The sequence below is a fragment of the Coffea arabica genome, chromosome 11e (genome assembly GCF_036785885.1).
Source record: "Coffea arabica cultivar ET-39 chromosome 11e, Coffea Arabica ET-39 HiFi, whole genome shotgun sequence".
Lineage (NCBI taxonomy): Eukaryota > Viridiplantae > Streptophyta > Magnoliopsida > Gentianales > Rubiaceae > Coffea > Coffea arabica.
Genome location: NC_092331.1, coordinates 48737598 through 48757821, shown reverse-complemented (window position 1 = coordinate 48757821; position 20224 = coordinate 48737598). Strand labels below are relative to the sequence as shown.

The 20224-nt window shown below is 33.3% G+C and overlaps 2 protein-coding genes across 10 annotated transcripts; one reads left to right on the top strand and one right to left on the bottom strand.

The window, feature by feature from the left end:
- The first annotated feature begins 10695 nt into the window (after positions 1-10695).
- Positions 10696-12595, top strand: LOC113719491 (disease resistance protein RPM1-like). Its single transcript, XM_027244699.2, has one exon. The coding sequence runs from the start codon at positions 10922-10924 to the stop codon at positions 12500-12502; it is 1581 nt and encodes a 526-aa protein (XP_027100500.1). The 5' UTR covers positions 10696-10921; the 3' UTR covers positions 12503-12595.
- A 1585-nt stretch (positions 12596-14180) lies between these two features.
- LOC113717685 (uncharacterized) lies at positions 14181-19805 on the bottom strand. 9 transcript variants are annotated; one of them, XR_011825327.1, is made up of 4 exons: positions 17658-19805; positions 16186-16319; positions 14955-15072; positions 14181-14864 (listed from the first exon to the last, which is right to left on the bottom strand). XR_011825327.1 is itself a non-coding variant. In XM_072072488.1 (4 exons), the coding sequence occupies exons 2-4, from the start codon at positions 17121-17123 to the stop codon at positions 14867-14869; spliced, it is 234 nt and encodes a 77-aa protein (XP_071928589.1). In that variant the 5' UTR covers positions 17124-17212; positions 17658-19805; the 3' UTR covers positions 14181-14866. The 9 variants fall into 9 exon arrangements, 2 of the variants coding, with proteins under 2 accessions (XP_071928589.1, XP_071928588.1); XM_072072488.1 differs by lacking the exon at positions 14955-15072 and adding an exon at positions 17092-17212 and having other exon boundaries at positions 14181-14934; XR_011825325.1 differs by lacking the exons at positions 14181-14864; positions 14955-15072 and adding an exon at positions 15481-15725 and having other exon boundaries at positions 17658-19413; positions 19606-19805.
- Positions 19806-20224: the final 419 nt, after the last annotated feature.

Sequence of the window (20224 nt, the reverse complement as noted above, 5' to 3'; positions counted from 1 at the left end):
TTAATATCTGAATCCATTAATTTTAAGTGTTAAATTGAGTTATCAAATTGAGCCTAATACTTAACAATTCAACAACTTAACTTTATAGAATTCAAACTTCACACTTTAGTTTTCAACTTTAATTTTATCAAACGCACCTTCTTTTTACCCAAATTCTACCAAACAGAATTTTTCTACATATTACCACCCTCACAATTCACAAAGTCATTTTAACAACTAAATCTATTAACTAATGTCAGTCGGTTTGGACCATTGTGTGATATCAAAGGTTAAAAAAAAAATTCAGACTTGTGCACAAAAATAAGACAAAAAAAAAAAGGAGAATTGCAGTTTCAGTCTCCAATTTTTAGCATATGTGCTAAATTAGTTTCTAATGTTCCAATCAAAATAAATTTGCTTCTCAAAGTTTTTGGTAGTAGGTGCATTCAATAATAATGAAAACTCAACAATGACTAACGGTCAAAATTTAATTATTGTTATTTAATAATTTTGACTTTCTACTTTTGGACCCTAATATTTGAAATTTTAATCATTTTAGTCTCTTAAGTTTTCAATAGTGGTATTGAGGGTATTAGGATAAAATAAGACACGAATTACAACACAATTGTCTTAAATGGATACTAGCAATTCTAATTAAAATTTTTATTTTTTACTTCATTTATTCATGCCACTAATGTCTCATATACTTCTTCCCTTTGGTATAATTGGTCTCAAATTTGGTATTATATATGTGATTTTTGTTTTATACTATTAGTAATTAACTGATGATTAACCCATAATAAGTAAAAGCACTTCATATTGGTATTTATGTTTGCTGGTTTTTATAATTGCAATACCTAACTATAATAATTTAAGGCCTATATGCACAAGTCATGCAAGAACTGGCATGAATGATAATAAATTTTATATTAATACTAGAATTTTCCTTTTTTATTTTATATATTATGTATATATTGTCATTTGATTGTAACTTGTTCAAAAAAAAAATAAAACTCTTTAAGTTCAATGATATTATTATGTCGATATAAAGTGTTTTTATGAAATTTTATAGGAATTTAGGATGACATTTGTCATATCTTTAGTTCAATGCACAACTTTTCTTTCATTTTAAAACCCTTAACTATAACTAGAAACTTAAGAGACCATATTGATTGAAACTTCAAACATTAGGGACTAAAAATGTAAAGTTAAAATCAGAAATTTAGAGACCGGATTTGTTTTGGCTGATACATTAGAGACCAGTTTGATGTATAGGTCAAACATTGAGAATCAAATTTGTGTTTCTCCCTTTGGAAATTTTTGAGAAGTAGTAATAGAAAGATTTAAAATTCTTAAAAACATATTAGTTTTGGCAAATTCACATATTCCTAATATCTAATAAAACACGTCATAATCAAAATTACCAAATTAACCTATCCAACCAAGCAAGCCCCCACTCTAATCATCTAGTCCCTAAATTCCCTTTCTTACTCTTTTTGAGTGGGAAATGAATTAGCCCAAAAATCTGAGCACTACAAAAAAAGTGAAAACCACACTTTCTTTTGTCATAGTTCTCAATTCGTGTATAAAAGTGACTTTTTGACATGGTTTTAGTAACCGTGATGTCAAAAACTTCTTACCACACTTTTGTTGGTAACAACAATAAATCGTGGTAATTATGCTACTATTTGCCACGGTTGATTAATCATTGTATTTTTTTTCTTGGGCTCATGAATTGGATTCTAGATGTACTTTAATATTGACTTTGTGCCTTTTTAACTTCTTTGGTGATAATGTGATACTAATTACAGTTTTAACATTGTTTTGTAGGGTACGATTAGTAATGATGGGGAATGTGAAAAAATTCATCCAGCTCATTCGTTCTCAGATGTTTTTGGAAGTAATTTGTAATCATGAAATCTTTATTGGGTGGTCCCAAAATGTTAGTGTACTAGAGATGTTCTTCTAAAGGGTTAGACCATTGTATTAGCTTTCAAATGGTAATCACTTTGGATTGGCATAATTTCGTGCAATATATGCTATGTTTTTGGTAACTTGTACGCACTTATTTGTGCGATTTTTAATAAAAACTTTAGCTATTTTACTTGTGTAAATTATGGCAATAGATCTTAAACATTTATCTTTTGATATTTCTTTTAAGGGCAAATTTCACTTTACCCCCCCTGCGGTTTAGTGTTTTTTACATAACCCCCTAATGGTTTAGATCAAAAAATCAAAGTGACGGAAATGATCATTCGTAACGGAGTCACCTAAAATGTCAAAGATACTCTTATGTAAAGTTAAAAATTATTTATTAACCAAGGGAGGTTATGTGTATATTTTGAAAATCATAAGGGAGTTATATGGTAAAGTATTAAGCTATAAGGGGGTTATATGGTAAAATATAAAAATCATATAGGGTTAGTGTGTCATGTATTTATAGGGTAATTTCGAAATTTTTAGAAATTCCGTTACGAATGACTATTTCAATTACTTTGACACTTTAATCCAAACCATGAGGGGGTTATGTATAGCTTTTGAAATCATAGGGGGGCTATTTAAAAAATACTAAACCACAGGGGGTAAAATATAATTTACCCTTCTTTTAACAACATTGGAAATTAGGATGATTAATAAGAACCTTTCTCCTCGGAACCAAAACTGTGAAATTAGTCCATGACAAAGACCTTTCTCAATGCTTTCCAAACCGTGGCTACAATTTGTTGCAAAAAAGTATTGGTAACAGTTTCGAACCATGTTAAAAACTGTGGTAAATAGTCAATGATATATATCATAGTTCTTTTATGACGAATTTAAAACTGTGATTTTTCAGTGGTAAAAAGTATTTATCACGGATCCAAAACTGTTGCAAAGCATTTGCGACGGCTGTATACAAGATGCCTCCAAAATCGTTGCAAATTTGTGGCAAATACTATTTTACTGTTTAAAGTACTTTTTATCACATATTGGATGCGCGGCAAAAACTGATTTTTTTTTTTTTTTTTTTTGTAGAGGAGGCAATCCTTTTAGGACTATCAAAGGGATCTGGTCAGCTTGAACTCGGTTCTTAAAAAAAATCTAATGAGCCTGACCTTTCATTGAGTTGGGTTGAAGTTGGGTCTAATCCCAAATTAAATGTGAGCAGAGTTTGGGCCTTAATAGGATCAAACCCAATAGAGGTTCAACCCTTTAATATGCATATATATATATATATATATATATATATATATATATATATATATATATATATATATATATATATATATATAATTATATGTAATATATTCATATTTTGATATACACATATATAATTATATATCTAAATATATAATAATACTTATGAGTTATTTGTCAATATATATATAAGGAATATTAAATATACAAAATTATGTCAAAAGATTTAGAAGGAGAAATCTTAGTACGAGCAAATTGAGGATCTTTGAAAATTTATTGACTATTGATCATATTTTATTACTATTTTCCATGTACATTGAATTAATTGGATATATTATTGTTGAAAAATTCTTGGTTTATATATTTTTTTAATGAACTATTACCGGTTCTTGTATAGTTTTAATGTTATGGTCATGTGGATATTAAATTAGTTTAATACTCAATAATTATAGTAATTATATTAGAGAAATTAAGGAATTACAAGTGAGCTTAAGTTAAGTTCGAATTAAACTCACAATCTAAATATTTTGTGAGTCAAGTATAAGTTTCACATTTATCAATCTAAAACCCATACTTCGAAATTCGAAAGTGATACTAACTATAAAAGCAGAACCTGAGTTTGTTAAATCTCGCTTCAAATGGCCCAATTGACATGCCTAAATCCTTCCCTTCTTTTGATTTAAATGAAATTAAGTTTAAACCTATAGTTTAGTACTCATATTCTTTTGTACCCAAACAGCCTTTTGACTTTTGAAAAAAATTACCCGAAATACTACAAGTTATCTTCACCTTAATTAGAATTATTTCAAGTAATCATGAAAGTCAAGTCACATAATCAATTTTGTTGTTTAGGTTCTATTTTTCTTTTTTAGTTTTTTTATTCTAACCGTAAAAAAAGGTTCCTAATCACAATACTACTATGATTGATCATGGAAGTATATTGTTTGGATTGCATTTTCTGGAAGGGTATATTGTAACACTTTTTTAGATGTGATGTATATGAAGTAAAAAGATAATTGAAAATGTGTCAAGGAAATATTTCCGAAAAACATGAGATTTTTGTCCCGAGAATGGCAATCCAAGCAAACTAGTATATTGGCATACTACTGCAAATTGACCTTTTTTCTACAAATATATTATTTTTTATAACTTAAACTATCCAAAAACAAAAAAGATCTCTAATCAAAATATTGAATTGTTATGTTCAAACTTGTAACATATATGCTTCTAATAAAACAAAAAAAATTATGAAAAAGATCAATCTTTAAAAATGTTACCTATGGAAGATAGAAGCAATTGGTAAAATTCAGGAATTCTTCCAGACTTGTGATTTTCAAATATCATTGATTTCCTCCCGTTTCACGTGATCTAGTAGGCCCTCGCAATTTTAATCTTTTGCCATTGCTAGAAAATGTATAATGGTAGGGAAAGAATGGTTTTGATAGTGAAGAAAAAGGCAAAGGAACTCTTTTATAGCAACTGTGAAGCCTTAGGGCAATTGCAGCAGTTTACGAATAGACACAACTGATAAATAGGCAATATTGCCTTTTTACACAGTAAAATGAAGAGAGAGAGTGCGTGAGACCCTTTTATATATATATATATATATATATATATGTATTTGCCTTTTGAAAACTCCAATTTGGGAAAGAATGGTTTCAACTTTCCTTGTCTCATTTGTTGCTATTAAGAGAACTTATGAAGGGTTGTTTTTTGGTTCTTATTGGTTGCATTCTAAATAATGAACCCGTAGATTTTGATTAGTTGGGAATATTTAATATACATGAGACTAGAACCAGCAAATGCCCAATAAGAATTGAGAATACTGCGACGGAGTCCCATGAGTTTTTTTATAACAAAAAATTGAGAATATTTTTTATAACAAATAATTTTATTTCCACAAAATTTTTCCTGAATAAATGCATTTTTCAATTATATGTTCAATGTACGTGAACTTCCATGGTGCAACACTAGCTCTTTACCTCCTCTTTTTTCCTGTACTTTTAGCATCTTTAATCCATGTGTTTTTACTTAAGAGAATTTTTTTATAAGCAAATGAGGAGCATTCAGTGTAACGAAGTAAAATTCACTCGGAACTTTATTTATGCAAGATGAATTCTTAATAACTAATACATAGCATTTTGTACAAAGTTCTTGTTCGTTAGAAAAAATTATTGTTACGTTAATCTTGATTGTAGAGTGATTGTGATACAAATTTATTCCCCTCTGTATGATGAAATGCCTAGTAATTTTTGTTTTAGCATGACGAAATGCTTAGTAGACAAAAATTTGAAATTTAGAATACGGATTTCTTTGGTAGGTTTTACAAGTGGTGCAGATATCTCATTGTATTCTACAATTATTAACCATTTTAGTTATATCCAAAACAATTCATTTGAGCAACTAGTGGAAAAAATAGAAAAAAAATAGGGGTAAGGTATTTGTCTGAATTGGTTCTTCCAGTGGAGAATGCTTCAAGAAAGTTGGGATGTAAAATGGGTAAATTATTTGAAGTATTAGTTGGTTCCTATTGTTTTCTCTTATCCTAGTTCGTATATACTAATATTATACTCATAGAATATACGTTCTTACGTATCATTCCAAAAAACATTAATATTTCCTGCATTTCAAAAATATTTTGAAAAATACTTATACTTTTCAATTAACCATACAAAACACGTAATAAACTTTTATAATGTATCATCTTCGCAAATTATACTTCAATTTAAAAAATTTTAAAATTTGAGTAATGATAATGACATGTTTATGAGTTATATACAAATAAGAGTCACATATAACATAATAACTGTAGATTATACATATTTAAGCAATATGGTAACAAAATTAATAAATGTAACATCTCATACATGAAAATAATTTTAAGATTGGTATAAGAGAGCAGCATATTCTTTGAAAACTATAGTAAATCTATCCATATTTTTAGTTTTGTAACTTTCAAATATGTTCATACTATTTATGTACGATTTTATATGAGTAATTTTCCCGAACACGTATTTTTATGCTGAATTTTAATCATACTTTTGATAAAAAAAAAACTAGTCTAATATGTATGCAGATAGCATCTCGTATTATATCTGTCCTGTATTTTATCAACTATGCTCTTAGTGCTGTAAGTAAAATGTGTTCGGACTTAAATGAACAATAAAATAAGTCTAGTTGGTATAAGCGATGAAAACGAGCCGAGTCGAGGTTGAGTAGTGCCATACTCAAACTCGACTGAATCTCGAACTCGATAGGTGATACTGGTACTTGAACTCGAGTTCAAACTCGTTTGAGCAACTAATATATGGCTTGAGCTCGACTTGTGAGGAAATTGTTTAAGCTCGAACTTGATTCGATAAGGCTGGAGTACTTATCAAGCCAAATCGATCCTTATCAAGCTCGAGTACTCACAGAAAGAACGAGTCTCCAAGCTCAAAAATCTTGGAAAAACAATCAGTTAATAACATAGTCTGATTCAATATGAAATTTGTGAACTTATCCTAGAAAATCTCTTATCACCAAAAGAACAAGTTTCTAAACTCAAAAATCCTGGAAAACAATCTGTCTATAACATAGCCTGATGTATTCAAAAGTTTTATATTGCATCAGGCTATGTTATAGATAGATAGGATTTAAGTTTGGATTTGGGTTTAAGTATGAATCATATAAAATCAGACCCTACTCAAATGCATAATTCTTTTATAGGGTATTGCTCTGAGTAGGGTATGAATTTAAAAACTTAAATCCAAACCCCAAATAAATATGGTGGATCTGGATTGGATCTGAATAATATCCCACTCATTGACATGTCTGATAAAAAATTTCTGTAGAACAATAAATTAGAAAGACACGCCTGGAAGCTGTGAGAAGTTAATTCCCAATGAATCCTCTACGGGGTTGGAATATATATCATTAAAAATTAACTATATATCTTCACTTGAGGGTCTAGCTTCAAAAATCACATTGTTCATAGGTTAGGACATGCCCAAGCTGTATATAAGAATTCTCGTCATGGATCGTAGGCAGACTAAATGGGAGAGCAGTGGAAGCTCAACTGCATTAACAGAAAGAATTTCTATAGAAAGAATCAAATAGCTTTTTATGCTATTTAGATGGAATCAAAAGAGGAAACCAAACAATAGTTATACCTTCCACTGGTGCAAGAGAAGAAGAACTCTTATGCTGAGATTCTGCATTATCCTTAGATGTTGAAGCAAATCGAAAGCACAGGCTATCTAATGTAGAAGCTACATTATGAGACAGTGTTCTATGTAGATTCTGATTATGGAGTTGAAGTTTGTCAACGCCTACTATATTACCACCGTGACTATGAGTGGCAAGTAGTTCAGAACCAGGCGTCCAAACACCTGTTTCAATGTGACCTAATTGTGTCTTAGTAATATAACTTTGCCGCTTTCTTTTTACTTTCTAATCCGTGCTACAACTGAAGAACCTGAGTTTTCAACCTACTTGGCTTGCTTTTTTAGATCATAGGATTCTCTACACAAAATGAATCACACACAAACAAAATAAACCCGCAACCACTAAAAGTGCGATACTTTAATCTCCAACAGGACATGATATAATTACCACTGCCAATAAAAAAGACTAAATCCTATATACACGGACGTTATATGCATTATCACTATTGAATTTATGATACATGTATAAAAGTTGAATTTCAAATTTAAATTTTGTATAGCTATTATTTGTCCAAAACTGATAGTATATACATTGTCAGTATAGAAAAGATTAATTCAAAAAAATATGCAAACAAGCCTCACACTTCTAGCTTTCTTCACTCAACCAAAACAGCAAAACCAAGACTCACGTGCAAACCATAACCAAATGGAGGACGACGAAAGTCACTGGAAAAGTTCCTTAGCCACTTTGTATATACGTACATGTCTCTGTGTGTGTGTGTATATATAATAAATAATTGAAAGTTCTATATAAGGCTAAAGATGTGTACATTTGTCAATTATTTGAGTTCTATAATATTCAAACAACTGTCACTCTTGTTAACATTCACAATTTGTCGTATAAGCATTAACATCCTACCTATTTATTCGAGCAATAAGCTTGTACACAGAGAGCCATTGGTTCGTGCATGACTTTTCCTTTAATTAATATTTGCCCCTTGCTTTATAAAATTATTTCTAGTAGCTGAAATTTGAAAATGAAAAAACAAAGGTATGTTTGGTATTAGCGGATGAACAGAACGAATATGGCGAGACTTGAGTCAACTACGATGTCAGATACTTTTGAGAATCTCCTCTTTTCTGTTTTTCTTTTTTCAAAAACTAACATTTATTAAAATTTATGAATAATAGTGTATTATCTTCATAGAATTGGGAGTACCATTCCAATAATAAAATGTGAATGTAGGACATTTGAACATTGAGAAGCTTGTCATACATCCACATATTTTGTGATTATAGTGACATGGTCTATGGATCAAAACATGGCTAGCGCAAGGGAGTGCAAAGTAAGGATGGAAGGGTTCAGTCACTATTTCCGATGGTATATTCATGTATCGATTGAAGAGGAATTGAAAGACAGAAGATAGCGGTAATGGGGGAAGAGCAACGTGAATTAATCTATTTTTTTTAAAAAAAAAAATTTTGAACTGCTAAGTGAAATGGAGGAAAATTTTATATCGATCATGCCTAATAATTGTTTTCAAACCAATGAAATACAAGGGTTCCACCTGATTTTATATAACATGTCAAGTGGATTTCACTTAACATGTAAATTAGTAAGTAAGATCCTCATATATCCACTTGAAACTTTTCTATTGTTCCTGGATCATGTCTAATAGTTGTTTCGAACATACATAAAATTCCTCGTGAAGCAAATGATAAGTTTTTAGTATACTGTTCAACCCCAGTTCAAACATTTAATTGTAAAACAAAAAAAGAAAAATAGTAAATCGGTTCCAGAGTTTTGGATTTTACTGGTTGTGGCCAGTTTCATAAACTCTATGAATCATCCGACATATTAACCACTAAGGTGTTACAAATAGGAAAGAGATGCCAAAATAGTAGTTGAAACAGTAGCCAGCTTGAAGTTATAGCGTGGACTAAGTAGAAGTTAATTGTCAAATGAGCATATGAATCAACTCGGCCATAGCAAACATATACATAAGCTCTGAGAGCAACCATTAGTAGAGAATTATTGATCTTTGACGGGCAAGTTACACTTTACCTCCCTGTGGTATAGCTAATTTTTACATAACCCTCGTATAGTTTTAAAAGTTATATATAATCCCTCATAATTTGGATTAAAGTGTCAAAGTGACGGAAATGATCATCTGTAACAGAACCTATAAAAATGTCGAAATTACTTTTGTTTAAAAACTAAAATAGATGGAGTGACCAAAATATATAAACATAATATGCATGACACTCTAATCTCGTATGATTTTATATTTTACTATATAATCCCCTTATGGTTTAGTGCTTTACCATATAACCCCCTTATCATTTTTAATATATATATATATATACATAACTCCCTGTGGTTAATAAAAAATTTTCAACTTTATATAGGGGTATTTTTGATAGTTTAGTTAACTCCGTTACGGATTGTAAATTTCGTCATTTTGACACTTTAATCCAAATTATGAGGGGTTATGTATAGATTTTGAAATCATAGGAGGGTTACGTAAAAAAAATACTAAACCACAGGGGAATAAAGCGTAATTTGCCCCTCTTTGACACTAAAACTAATAATGATTCACTGCACTCGTAGCATGAGCCTCTTCCGGTTGTTATCTACCACTTCTATGTATATCTCAATTTTCAGTCATTGAAAGAAATATGGGCACATTTAATTTTAATAACTTTTCCAGTGATATATTGCCCCTTTTCAATGCCAACATTTTTTTAAAAAAAAAATTTCACAAACATTTTTGGGCAACCATGTGATGTCCAGCTAATTTCTGACCTCACAAGATATTGTGGAACCAAGAATCGAAAGTTGAATGTGACTTTTTTGTTTTTTCCTTTCAAAGCCAACTTCAGTGTGATGTTGATAAGGGCTGTAACTATCAGAAACAAACGCGTGTGTGAAATAATGCAACGCGTGTGTGAAAAAGAGTAAATTAATTTGATATTATCATGATCGTTGATCCGAAGGTTCATAGCATTTGGTCTTTTCCATTGGGCAACCATGTGATGTCCAGCTAATTTCTGACCTCACAAGATACTGTGGAACCAAGAATCGAAAGTTGAATGTGACTTTTTTGTTTTTTCCTTTCAAAGCCAACTTCAGTGTGATGTTGATAAGGGCTGTAACTATCAGAAACAAACGCGTGTGTGAAATAATGCAACCATTCCATTGGTTTACATTTGCCACTTACAATTTTTATTATAAAACATGACTCTAGTTTTTGGAACCTGAAGCAATTATAATAGAACGACTTTGGCCAAGAACACTGACAATTGTAGGTGACACTCAGAATAAAAAAAAAAAACAGTTTATTGAATAGAATATGGGACCGCAGGCATCCAATGACTGAATCGTGCAATTGTATATAGGGAAAGCCACTTGCAAAAAATTAATGAGAAACTTTTGACTATGGACCATTTTGACCTTAATTGTATATAGGGAAAGCCACTTAATTGTCCTTTGCACTCTGGAAAGCATTATTGGAAGAGACAGCATCACAAAAAGCAGCAATAAGGTACCTTCCTTTTTCCATTGATCATTTGCCACTGTGAAGTCTTGGCCTGCCGACTCTTGAGAAATTTGATTGAGCATCATGGCAGAGAGTGCTGTACGTTTTTTGATTAACCAGATCTCAACTTTGCTTTACCAAGAGATCACACTTTTGGGGGGGCTTAAATCAGATGTTCAATTCATCAAAGATGAACTCGGGAGCATGAAGGCTTTCCTCAGAGAAGCTGAAGCAAAGGACGACAATATTAATGATTCTCAACTCCAAGAATGGCTAAAGCAGGTTCGAGAAGTTGCTTATGATACACAGGATGTTCTCGATGATTTTACCTTCCGCTTTGCTCGTGGTTACATGGATGGATTCTATGGCAAGGTTGGAAAGATCTATAACTCAATAAAGAATCTGAAAGCTCGCCATCAAATTTCTTTGGAGATAAAAGACATCAAGGCCAGAGTTGGAGAGATTTCAGCAAGGCATCAGAGGTACCAGTCCCTATATGGTACTCAAGAAAGAGGCTTCAGCTCTTCTCGTCAGGTGAATGCAGATTTTGACATTCGTGCTCAATCACTCTTCATTGAAGAAGCTCGACTTGTTGGGATTGATAAGCCAAAAGCAGAGCTCATCTCAAAAATCGTTGATGACCATTCCCAATTGAAAGTAGTTTCGGTTGTGGGAATGGGGGGACTCGGGAAGACTACCCTGGTGAAAAAAGTCTATGATGACGCTGCAGTGAAGAAACAATTTCAGAGCCACGCCTGGATAACTGTTTCTCAAAATTTTCAGTTCAGGGACATCATCAAGAACCTGATCCAACAGTTGTACAACGAAATCAGACGGCCGGTCCCTCGCCGAGTGGAATCCATGGATGATAATATGCTGATTGAATTTGTCAGAGACTTCCTCCAGGAAAAAAGGTACATTCTTGTCCTTGATGATGTGTGGAGTATAGATGCCTGGGAAGCTATCAAATGTGTATTGCCTGACTGCAATACCGCTAGTCATGCTGTATTGACAACACGAATGGCTGATGTAGCTTCTGCGTCCTGTTTAGGATCACTTGACTTCGTCTATAAGATGGAGCCTCTTTCTGATAAAGAGTCTTGGACTCTGTTTTGCAATAGAACATTTCAGAGCAATGACTGTCCTCCAAATGTAGAAGAAGTTGTTAAAAAAGTACTGAAAAAATGTGAGGGCCTACCGCTTGCAATTGTTGCAATAGGTGGTGTTATGGCTCTGAAGGACAAGGAAAAGACAGATGAATGGGAGATGATTCTTCATGGTTTTGGTGGCGAGGCAGATGGCAGTGGTAAGCTTGACAGGATCAAAAGGGTACTCTTACTTAGCTACAATGATTTGCCTCACTATCTTAAAAGCTGCCTATTGTATCTAAGCATCTACCCTGAAGATTATCCAATTGGCGTGGATGATATACTTCTGAAATGGATTGCACTAGGATTTGTAGAACAGAAAGAAGGGATAACATCCACCGATATTGCTATGAGATATATGAAAGAACTCATCAACAGAAGCTTAATCCAAGTTAAATCCAGATCGACCGATGGCACATTGGCTACATGTGGTCTCCACGATTTTCTGCGTGAAATCATTGTTTCAAAATCTAAAGAGCAGAGTTTCACGACTGTAGCCACCAGATGTTACAATTGACTTAAGTTCATATTGAAATAGTAACAATCAACCTCAATTCCTCAAAATATGCGTATGTACAAGTATGGATTTAGATTTTCATTTTCCAGTTAACTCCATCAAAATTTTTCTGGTTCAGCAAGACATAGAACAGAGCATCTACCGAAGAAAAAACAAGATCAAAGTGTATGAAGCATAAAAGATGAAGTTTGTCAAATTAGTAAAGCTTCGATAACACCTTTCAAAGTCCAAAGTCCAAACTGAAGGTTCAGTGTTCCTTTTTTTTTTTCTTTCTATATCCTTAGTTTGTATGTATATTTTTCTCAAATAAAATTTAACTGATAGTGGTTTGATATCACAAAACACTATCCAAACTCATTCGCAACTGATTTCCTTTCTATTGAAGTCAAATTACAGTCACCTTACTCAAAAGGAAATTATAATACGTTACTTGCATCCTTGAACTTTCTTTGACCTGTACTCATGCATAGGTTTCCTCTAGCACACAAAAAGTTGCAATCAAGAAACATAATAAAAAAAATAAGACCATTGACTTGAAAAGAGAAATATGGAAAACAAAAAACGAAACACAAGAAGAAGGGAAAAAAATGGTGAAAACAAAGGGTTATATGTAGAAGATCACATTTGCGATGATTTGTCCTGTAACCTAAAGAAGTTCCACTCAAAGACATTTATAAAGATAAAATATTACACTTCCATTTTCTGTCGGCAATTTAGACGTAGTATGATGTGCTGATTATCATGCTAAATTCTTAGACTTGAGGATTACAAGAATTTGATTGTCTTTCTGACGCCAACTTTCTCCTCTGCCGGTGGTTTTATTTAGCCTCATAGCTATAATATTTAGAGCCAATTAATTGAAACAACATAAAATGGAATTCTAAATTAAACTATGGTTTGATTGATTAAGGTGCCCTCCTGGCTTCTAATTTTTAATTGGCTTCGAGGATTTTGACTATATGATCATTCTTTTTCATGTATTTTGGTATTTCCACATAATTCTTGCAAGGATTTTGTTCTTTCTAGCGTTTGATATGTTTTGTTGTTTGCTGCAGCTTGTTGTTTCCTTTTATTTATTTATTTTTTTCAGCTGTATATACTTTGTTCTATCGCTTCTGCAAAACAACCAACCACACTTGTTATGGTGCTTGTGTTCTTGAACCTGAAATGTGTAAACTCTAATGTGATTGAGAACACGTCATTAAATGCCGGGATGTTTTCCTAAATTGAATTTGAATCCTCGATTTTGGAAGTGAATAACTCTAAGCAACTCTTTGTGATTTTCAAGAAGAGCTAAGCTAAAACTTGGCATTATATATCACAGCAGAAAGTTGGAGGTTCACACTCAAACTCGACAGTGTTGCGATGAACACAGCATGGAACCTGTTTCAATCAATGCGATTCAGATACCACAGGCCATGTAAACTGATGCCTTTGGGTTCTATGATATGCCTATTGAGCTAATGCACAAAGTACTGGATTTGGATAGGCAAAGTGAAGATAAACATATAATTAATTTCTCATATTCTTGAAGTATGCTTTGGATGTTGGCAAATGATCTCAATGGGCTTCCTTAAAATCAGATTCATTTAGAATTCAAAATCAGGCTCAGTAAAACTTCTATTTTAAATATTTAAGTGGAGTGGATTTTCTGGAAATGGAGTGAAAATAACCGCAGTAAAAGTCAACAAGGAGATTCATACAACAACGGGGTATTAAAAGTGCAGTGGCAAAAAACATTTGAGTTCACCAATTTGCCAAACATATGTACTATTACAGAATAGAATTAAAGGGAAAAAAAAATCTCACCGTATATAGATACACATCCTCATATGCTTATTCTTGCCATCCACTTCTGGTCAGGCAATCCCTTTGACTTTACTACAGAACGGAGCAGGTCATTCAAATAAACTCCTGTCAAATATATGATAGGCAAAAACACTGATGCCGAAAGTTGTGAACAAGTAATTCCCTTCCACACACGAGGGATAATAATGAACCAATCGCGATCCTCGACAAACCTTGAACACTTTTGTCAATTTCCGCATCAAAACACACAATAACAACTTGATCCCCAGCACCGATAGGAAACAGGATGTGGCGCTGAGGGGCAAATTCTTGTTCCAATGGAGGGAAAGAGAGAGATCCTTCAACAGGAGGTTCACCAAATGGAAAATTACAGCTCAGAGGATGCCCATTGATCGTCTACCTCATTCCATAAGGACATAGATTTTGCTACCACTGATTGCTTGGTGAGTGGGCAAAAATCTGCATGCAAGCATGGGAGGAACTTTGAGCCACCCATTCTCAGGCTTGGAGGGGCATTGTTGAAGTAAACTGCGTGATCCTCTTCATCGTCAGGCTTCATGACATAATTAGGACCATCTTCAGTAAGGTGAAAATAGAATCCTCCCAAGCCATAAATTGGGGATCTACAGGAACCAAAAGTTACCCTTAAGCTTAAAGCCATCATTTGCTTCTTGAGTTTCCAAGCACGGAGTTTACCACCACCACCAGCCTGTGATAAGTTGACTACATGCCAAACTGACTCAAGTTCTCTGCCAAACCGACTACAGACCAAAATTGTTTAAGTTCCTTATTTTTGGGTTTTATGTTTTAATCCTCTCTGAATAGAGGAAGCACAATCATATTTTGTTTGATATCCAAGTTAATTAATGAGCAATATGTCCTCTATCTTAGTGCATTTTGAAACTTATTTTTTAAACATGATTTCTGTAATTTTGATAATCAAGCCCTAGCTAGCTGAATGTAGTGTGTGATCTAAGATATTCTGCTTCACTGTCTACCTTAACGGGGAAGTTAAGACACCATAATATCTACATGTTTTTTTGTAAGTACCAAATTACAATTATCTTTCTGATTCTTTCATTGCTTTTGTCATTAAGAAAAGAATTGTTTATTGTTCTTCTCCAGTTCACACACCATACATCAATATGGGGCTGTTGAAAGACAGAATAGACAATTGAAACAACACAATTACTTAAAACTTGTACAACTTTTTTAGAGTACATTCTGTTCATTCATTCTAACAGCTAATTGTCCAATGAAACACAGCTATCTATTCATTTTTGCAAGGGAAATCCCATTTCATCCTTTGTCCGCTGCTAATATTTTGGGTTGTACAAGTTTTCTCCAGCAATTCTTTGTAACTTGCAATCCACCAAATCTTGCCTTGAAATCATCTCTTTTAAGAAGCCAAAACCTTCACAGATACATACCTCTCACATAAACTATTTGTAGCAAACTGGGTAAGCAGAATACTTTTGCTAAAGGTAGGTTGGGGGAAGAATTCTCACATATGGGCAGTATTAGAGGCTTTTACAAAGTCAAACTAGGCTAAATAAGTATGTCAGAGGGATGCAGCTATCATAAGATGTTTTTTTACCCTTCTTCAATTAACTACTCATTCCCTGTTTTTATAGTAACATATTTTTTTAATAAACTTCTTCTCATTATTTCATGCATATAAGCAATATTACCTATTCTTGCAGACAAATCCCCCCCCCCCCCCCGGGGCAGCTCTTCATTTAATTTGTAGATTTGCAGGTAGTTTTTTTTTTTTTTTGGGGGGGGGGGGGAGGAATTTCAGTAGTTATACATGGTAATTTGCACTATCTGTAGGAGCATGTGTATAACCTAAAATACCAGAGTTAAACTATTACCAGGTTCTCCAAAGTCATCGTCTGCATCTTTCCTCTCCATACTGTTGCCAAGTTCCTCCTCTGTACTTACAGATATTCTGCTCTTAGCTGACATATTCGCATCCAAACTTTCAAAACCTTCAGCATTTAGAGTACTGCAAAGAATATTTTACCATATAACTGGTCAACATCTCACAGAACATAAACATGACTTGACTTGAATTAACTTATTTAGTTTTACATACACAAGAAGACATGTAAGAAAATGTACTGCAGTTACAGGTGACAGGACACTAAGCTGATTTCTACACTTTACACTCACTAGATGCAAGCAGGCTTTCCCATGGAGATGGTTCATACACATGAAATTCAATGAATCCAATCAGATCACCTAAACCCCAAAAAAATATATATATATATGGTGAAGAAATATCATTCATGCTGATTCTGCACAAATTCGGCTGCATGAGTATCTAAAAATCACAGGCTATTGTCTTAAAGAACTACAATTCATTTAACTGCAAGTTCTCTGCTAACAATCATGTAAAACAATTATGTCAGAATTGCTCCCTAGACCGTCTGTTGTACAACCAAGTTCTGATTATTCTTGTGCTAAGCGTCACTCCTTTAACCAATATTTCATAAATTAATACAGCTATCATGATGGAACCTGATTAGAGAAAAAAGTTCTATTGCAAGATGCACTCTTCTAAGATCACAAGTGCTAAAAGTCAATCAGATTTTGTACAAATTAATGCAAAAAAAACAAAAAACAAAAAAACGTAAAGAACAACGATAGATCAGCACGAGCTAGACCAGACTCCCGTTCTCCACCAGTTTTCATGAGAAAACCATTTACATAGAATAGCCATGCATAAAAATTCACCAATGGATAACTTTAACTCCTTCATGGATGGCCTAAAATACCTGGGTGTCTGGCTATGGGTATGGTGGAACATGCAGTTTGTACCAGGCTTCAGCCCCAGGGACCAGAATATCTTATGGCACGAACTTGAGGCAACGAATCACAACATTTCAATTAAGAACCCTTCCATCAAAGTCAATGTATAAGCCTCATGGTCTCAAACAATGACTGAAGTGCCCTCCACTGTTAGTTTATCCAATACCCATAACACATAAAAACCTATAAACTACTAAAGCACCATAAATTTTAAGTCTACTGAAATATGTAGAACTTAAAACTTCTAATAAATGACTCAAGATCCTAAAAAGGTTACCCATTTTTTGAAGTGGGTAAACTCAATCTTCAGCCAAGTTCCCAAGAATATTTCAATCTAATATTCCCTTAAACTCTTTATTGGTTGCATCAATTGTGAATGCTGGTGGCATTCATAAGGAAAAGAACAGAATGCATACATGTATCAATGTATCAAAATCAGTTTGAAGCCCTAAGAAAACATTCAGTATACACAGCTTTTATAAAAACTCCATGAAGTCAAAAGAATAGAATCTTGCAAGGAACAGATGCACACCTCTCCATTCTCCAAGTTGGTTCACGCTTTGTCTCCCTTTTGCTACACACAAAATGATACAGGCTTTGGAGGGGACTTCAAATATGACTGAAACTCATTCATCTCTTTCACATGGTGATAAGCTGCGGCAATGCTTGGCTTCTGGTGTAAATATATCCAAAAACAATTCCTAAAAGTTGTCTGCCACAAGTTTTTAAGCAAACTCTAAATCGTCCTCCTATTATTTGGTTCCTTATAGTCCTAGAAGAGTGCAACATCTCACGCTTATATACGTTCCTTTAAGTATGGACAAAGGACCATTATCCAAAGATACGGCAACAAAGAATGCCTTTCTATTTTTAAAAGCAAAAATGATGCTTACATATCTATTTCTTAAGACCATATGCTACATGATTGGCAATCAGCTAAATAATTCATGCATGCAATACTGATGTCTAAAATGTCTTACAAAATTGGACTCATGGTCTTCTCCTAACAGAATTATGATTTCTTAAGACCATGTCATTCTCCAGAGAAATATAATCATATCCTTATTAAATTGCTTTTATATTTATAATTTTTTTTCTTACGGTACAAAATATTGCATATCTTCTATAAATTGTTTCTGTTTTATTTTCAAAGAAAACAATGCAAAACTTCTATATTAGTAAGGTGAATTTGTCCTTAACCTATATAAGTAGTGTACTCAAGCTTAAGCTGACTATGTATACATATGCCTCTTCAAATTCAAGGAAAATAGTAACCCATTCATATATACACACTGGAAAGATGTGGGTGATAAAGAACTAAACCAGTGTTGCATTGTGGATGACAAATCATGTCATTTACTCAAGAAGGCACAGCAGACTTAAGCGGAGTCACTTGATTGAACCAAGTGACAAATGACAGAGTGTGAGCAAAGCAAGGTGAATAAGAGATGTAAACAAGGAATAAACCATATTAATCTGTGACCTAACAATGCACTAATTACAAATAAATGCGTGAAGTGGAAGATCATCAGCAAAAAAATTTAAAGCCAGCTACTAGACTCAGATGTTAATAACCTATTGGCAGGATAATTGACATCTTATCCTTCTGGTTGTCTGCCAACTGAAATCTTAATCAAGTTTAGAACCCAAAAATGATAAACGTTTTTCCTAAACTAAGTTCAACAGATGAAAACAGTGTCGACTGCATTATTTTGCCATTTTTCTCACAAATGAAGACCATTAGCATTACACTTCATTTCCATACATTTATCACATTTAAAACGGAAAACAACTTTAGTTTGTTTGTTTTTCCTCCCTCCCTTAATACCTAATGCGTTTGAAGAATACAACATGCCTGTACCTACCTTCTGCATAGCTCACCCAGTTCTCCAAACTTCACGAGTTTTATCTAATAGTTGCCATCCCATTTGCTGTTTACTTACGCTTAATCATTCAAACATCTATTCCATAACATTGCTACTATTCATCTTAAACCAAAACAATTACAGCAGCAAACACATTATACCGGTAATTCAAGCCCGCTACAGTCTTATTCACTTACAAAAGCGCCAAGTTCCCAACCTTGCTAAGAAATTAAGAATCCCACCAAACCAACTTCAGTAAACTAATTCAACTGTCCTGATTCTCAAGTTAGCATGAATTTTCTTTATGTCTAAAATTTCCTTATTTTGACATTGTTCCCGAGAACTGAGAAGAAACAAAACCAGCAGAATTCATTACTTTTTCAAGAATTGACATGGCTTCTTTTGTTGCACTATTCTCCCTCTCTACATAGACAAAGGAAGCATTTTTATCAATCTCCACACTGCCCAAACTAACCCAAACAATCAAATTGAAAATTTTCAAAAACCCAGATGCAAATTACATAAAAGAAGCGAATAAATTACAAAAATAACAAAACAGAAGAGTAAAAAAGAACATAACTTTCTGCACAGAAGAGATGGGAAGAGAGGCCTTACTGATGGCGATGGGGCAGGTGATGAGGAAGCCGGAGTGGGAATGATTGAGGAGAGAAGAAGGGGCGTTGTAATCAAAACGAGGAATGCTGATCACAGCAGAATGCTGCTCCCATGGCTTCAGCTCCTCCTTGGTTTTCAGTTCCACTTTCATTGCTTCTTCCGCCAATTCTTTTGCTTTTTCTTCTGTTTTTGGTGTCCCAAGTTTTTCGGCATTCATTCCTTTCCGAGTCTACTTGGGTTTCAATTTCGGTATGGGATAATTTCAGAAATCTCCCTGAGATTTTTGACAATTTCACTCGACTCCCTTAAGGTTTATATAATTACCAAAACCTCCCTTAACATGATCAAAAGATAACAATACCCTTCATTAATTGTCAACTCGTTGAAAAATTTTATCAAATAATAAAACTTCTTATTATTATCTACCAATAACTCAAACTACACTATTTTCCATTTAACTCTTTATCATATACTGTCGTCACTAATAAAATCACCATACACACCAAACCACCAATACTTACCTATCTCGGTATCTATTCCCAATTCTCTCTTTTTTATTATTATTAAATAGTTTCTTTATGCTCATTTTTGTTTCCAATTTTTGATAGACATTAGCAAA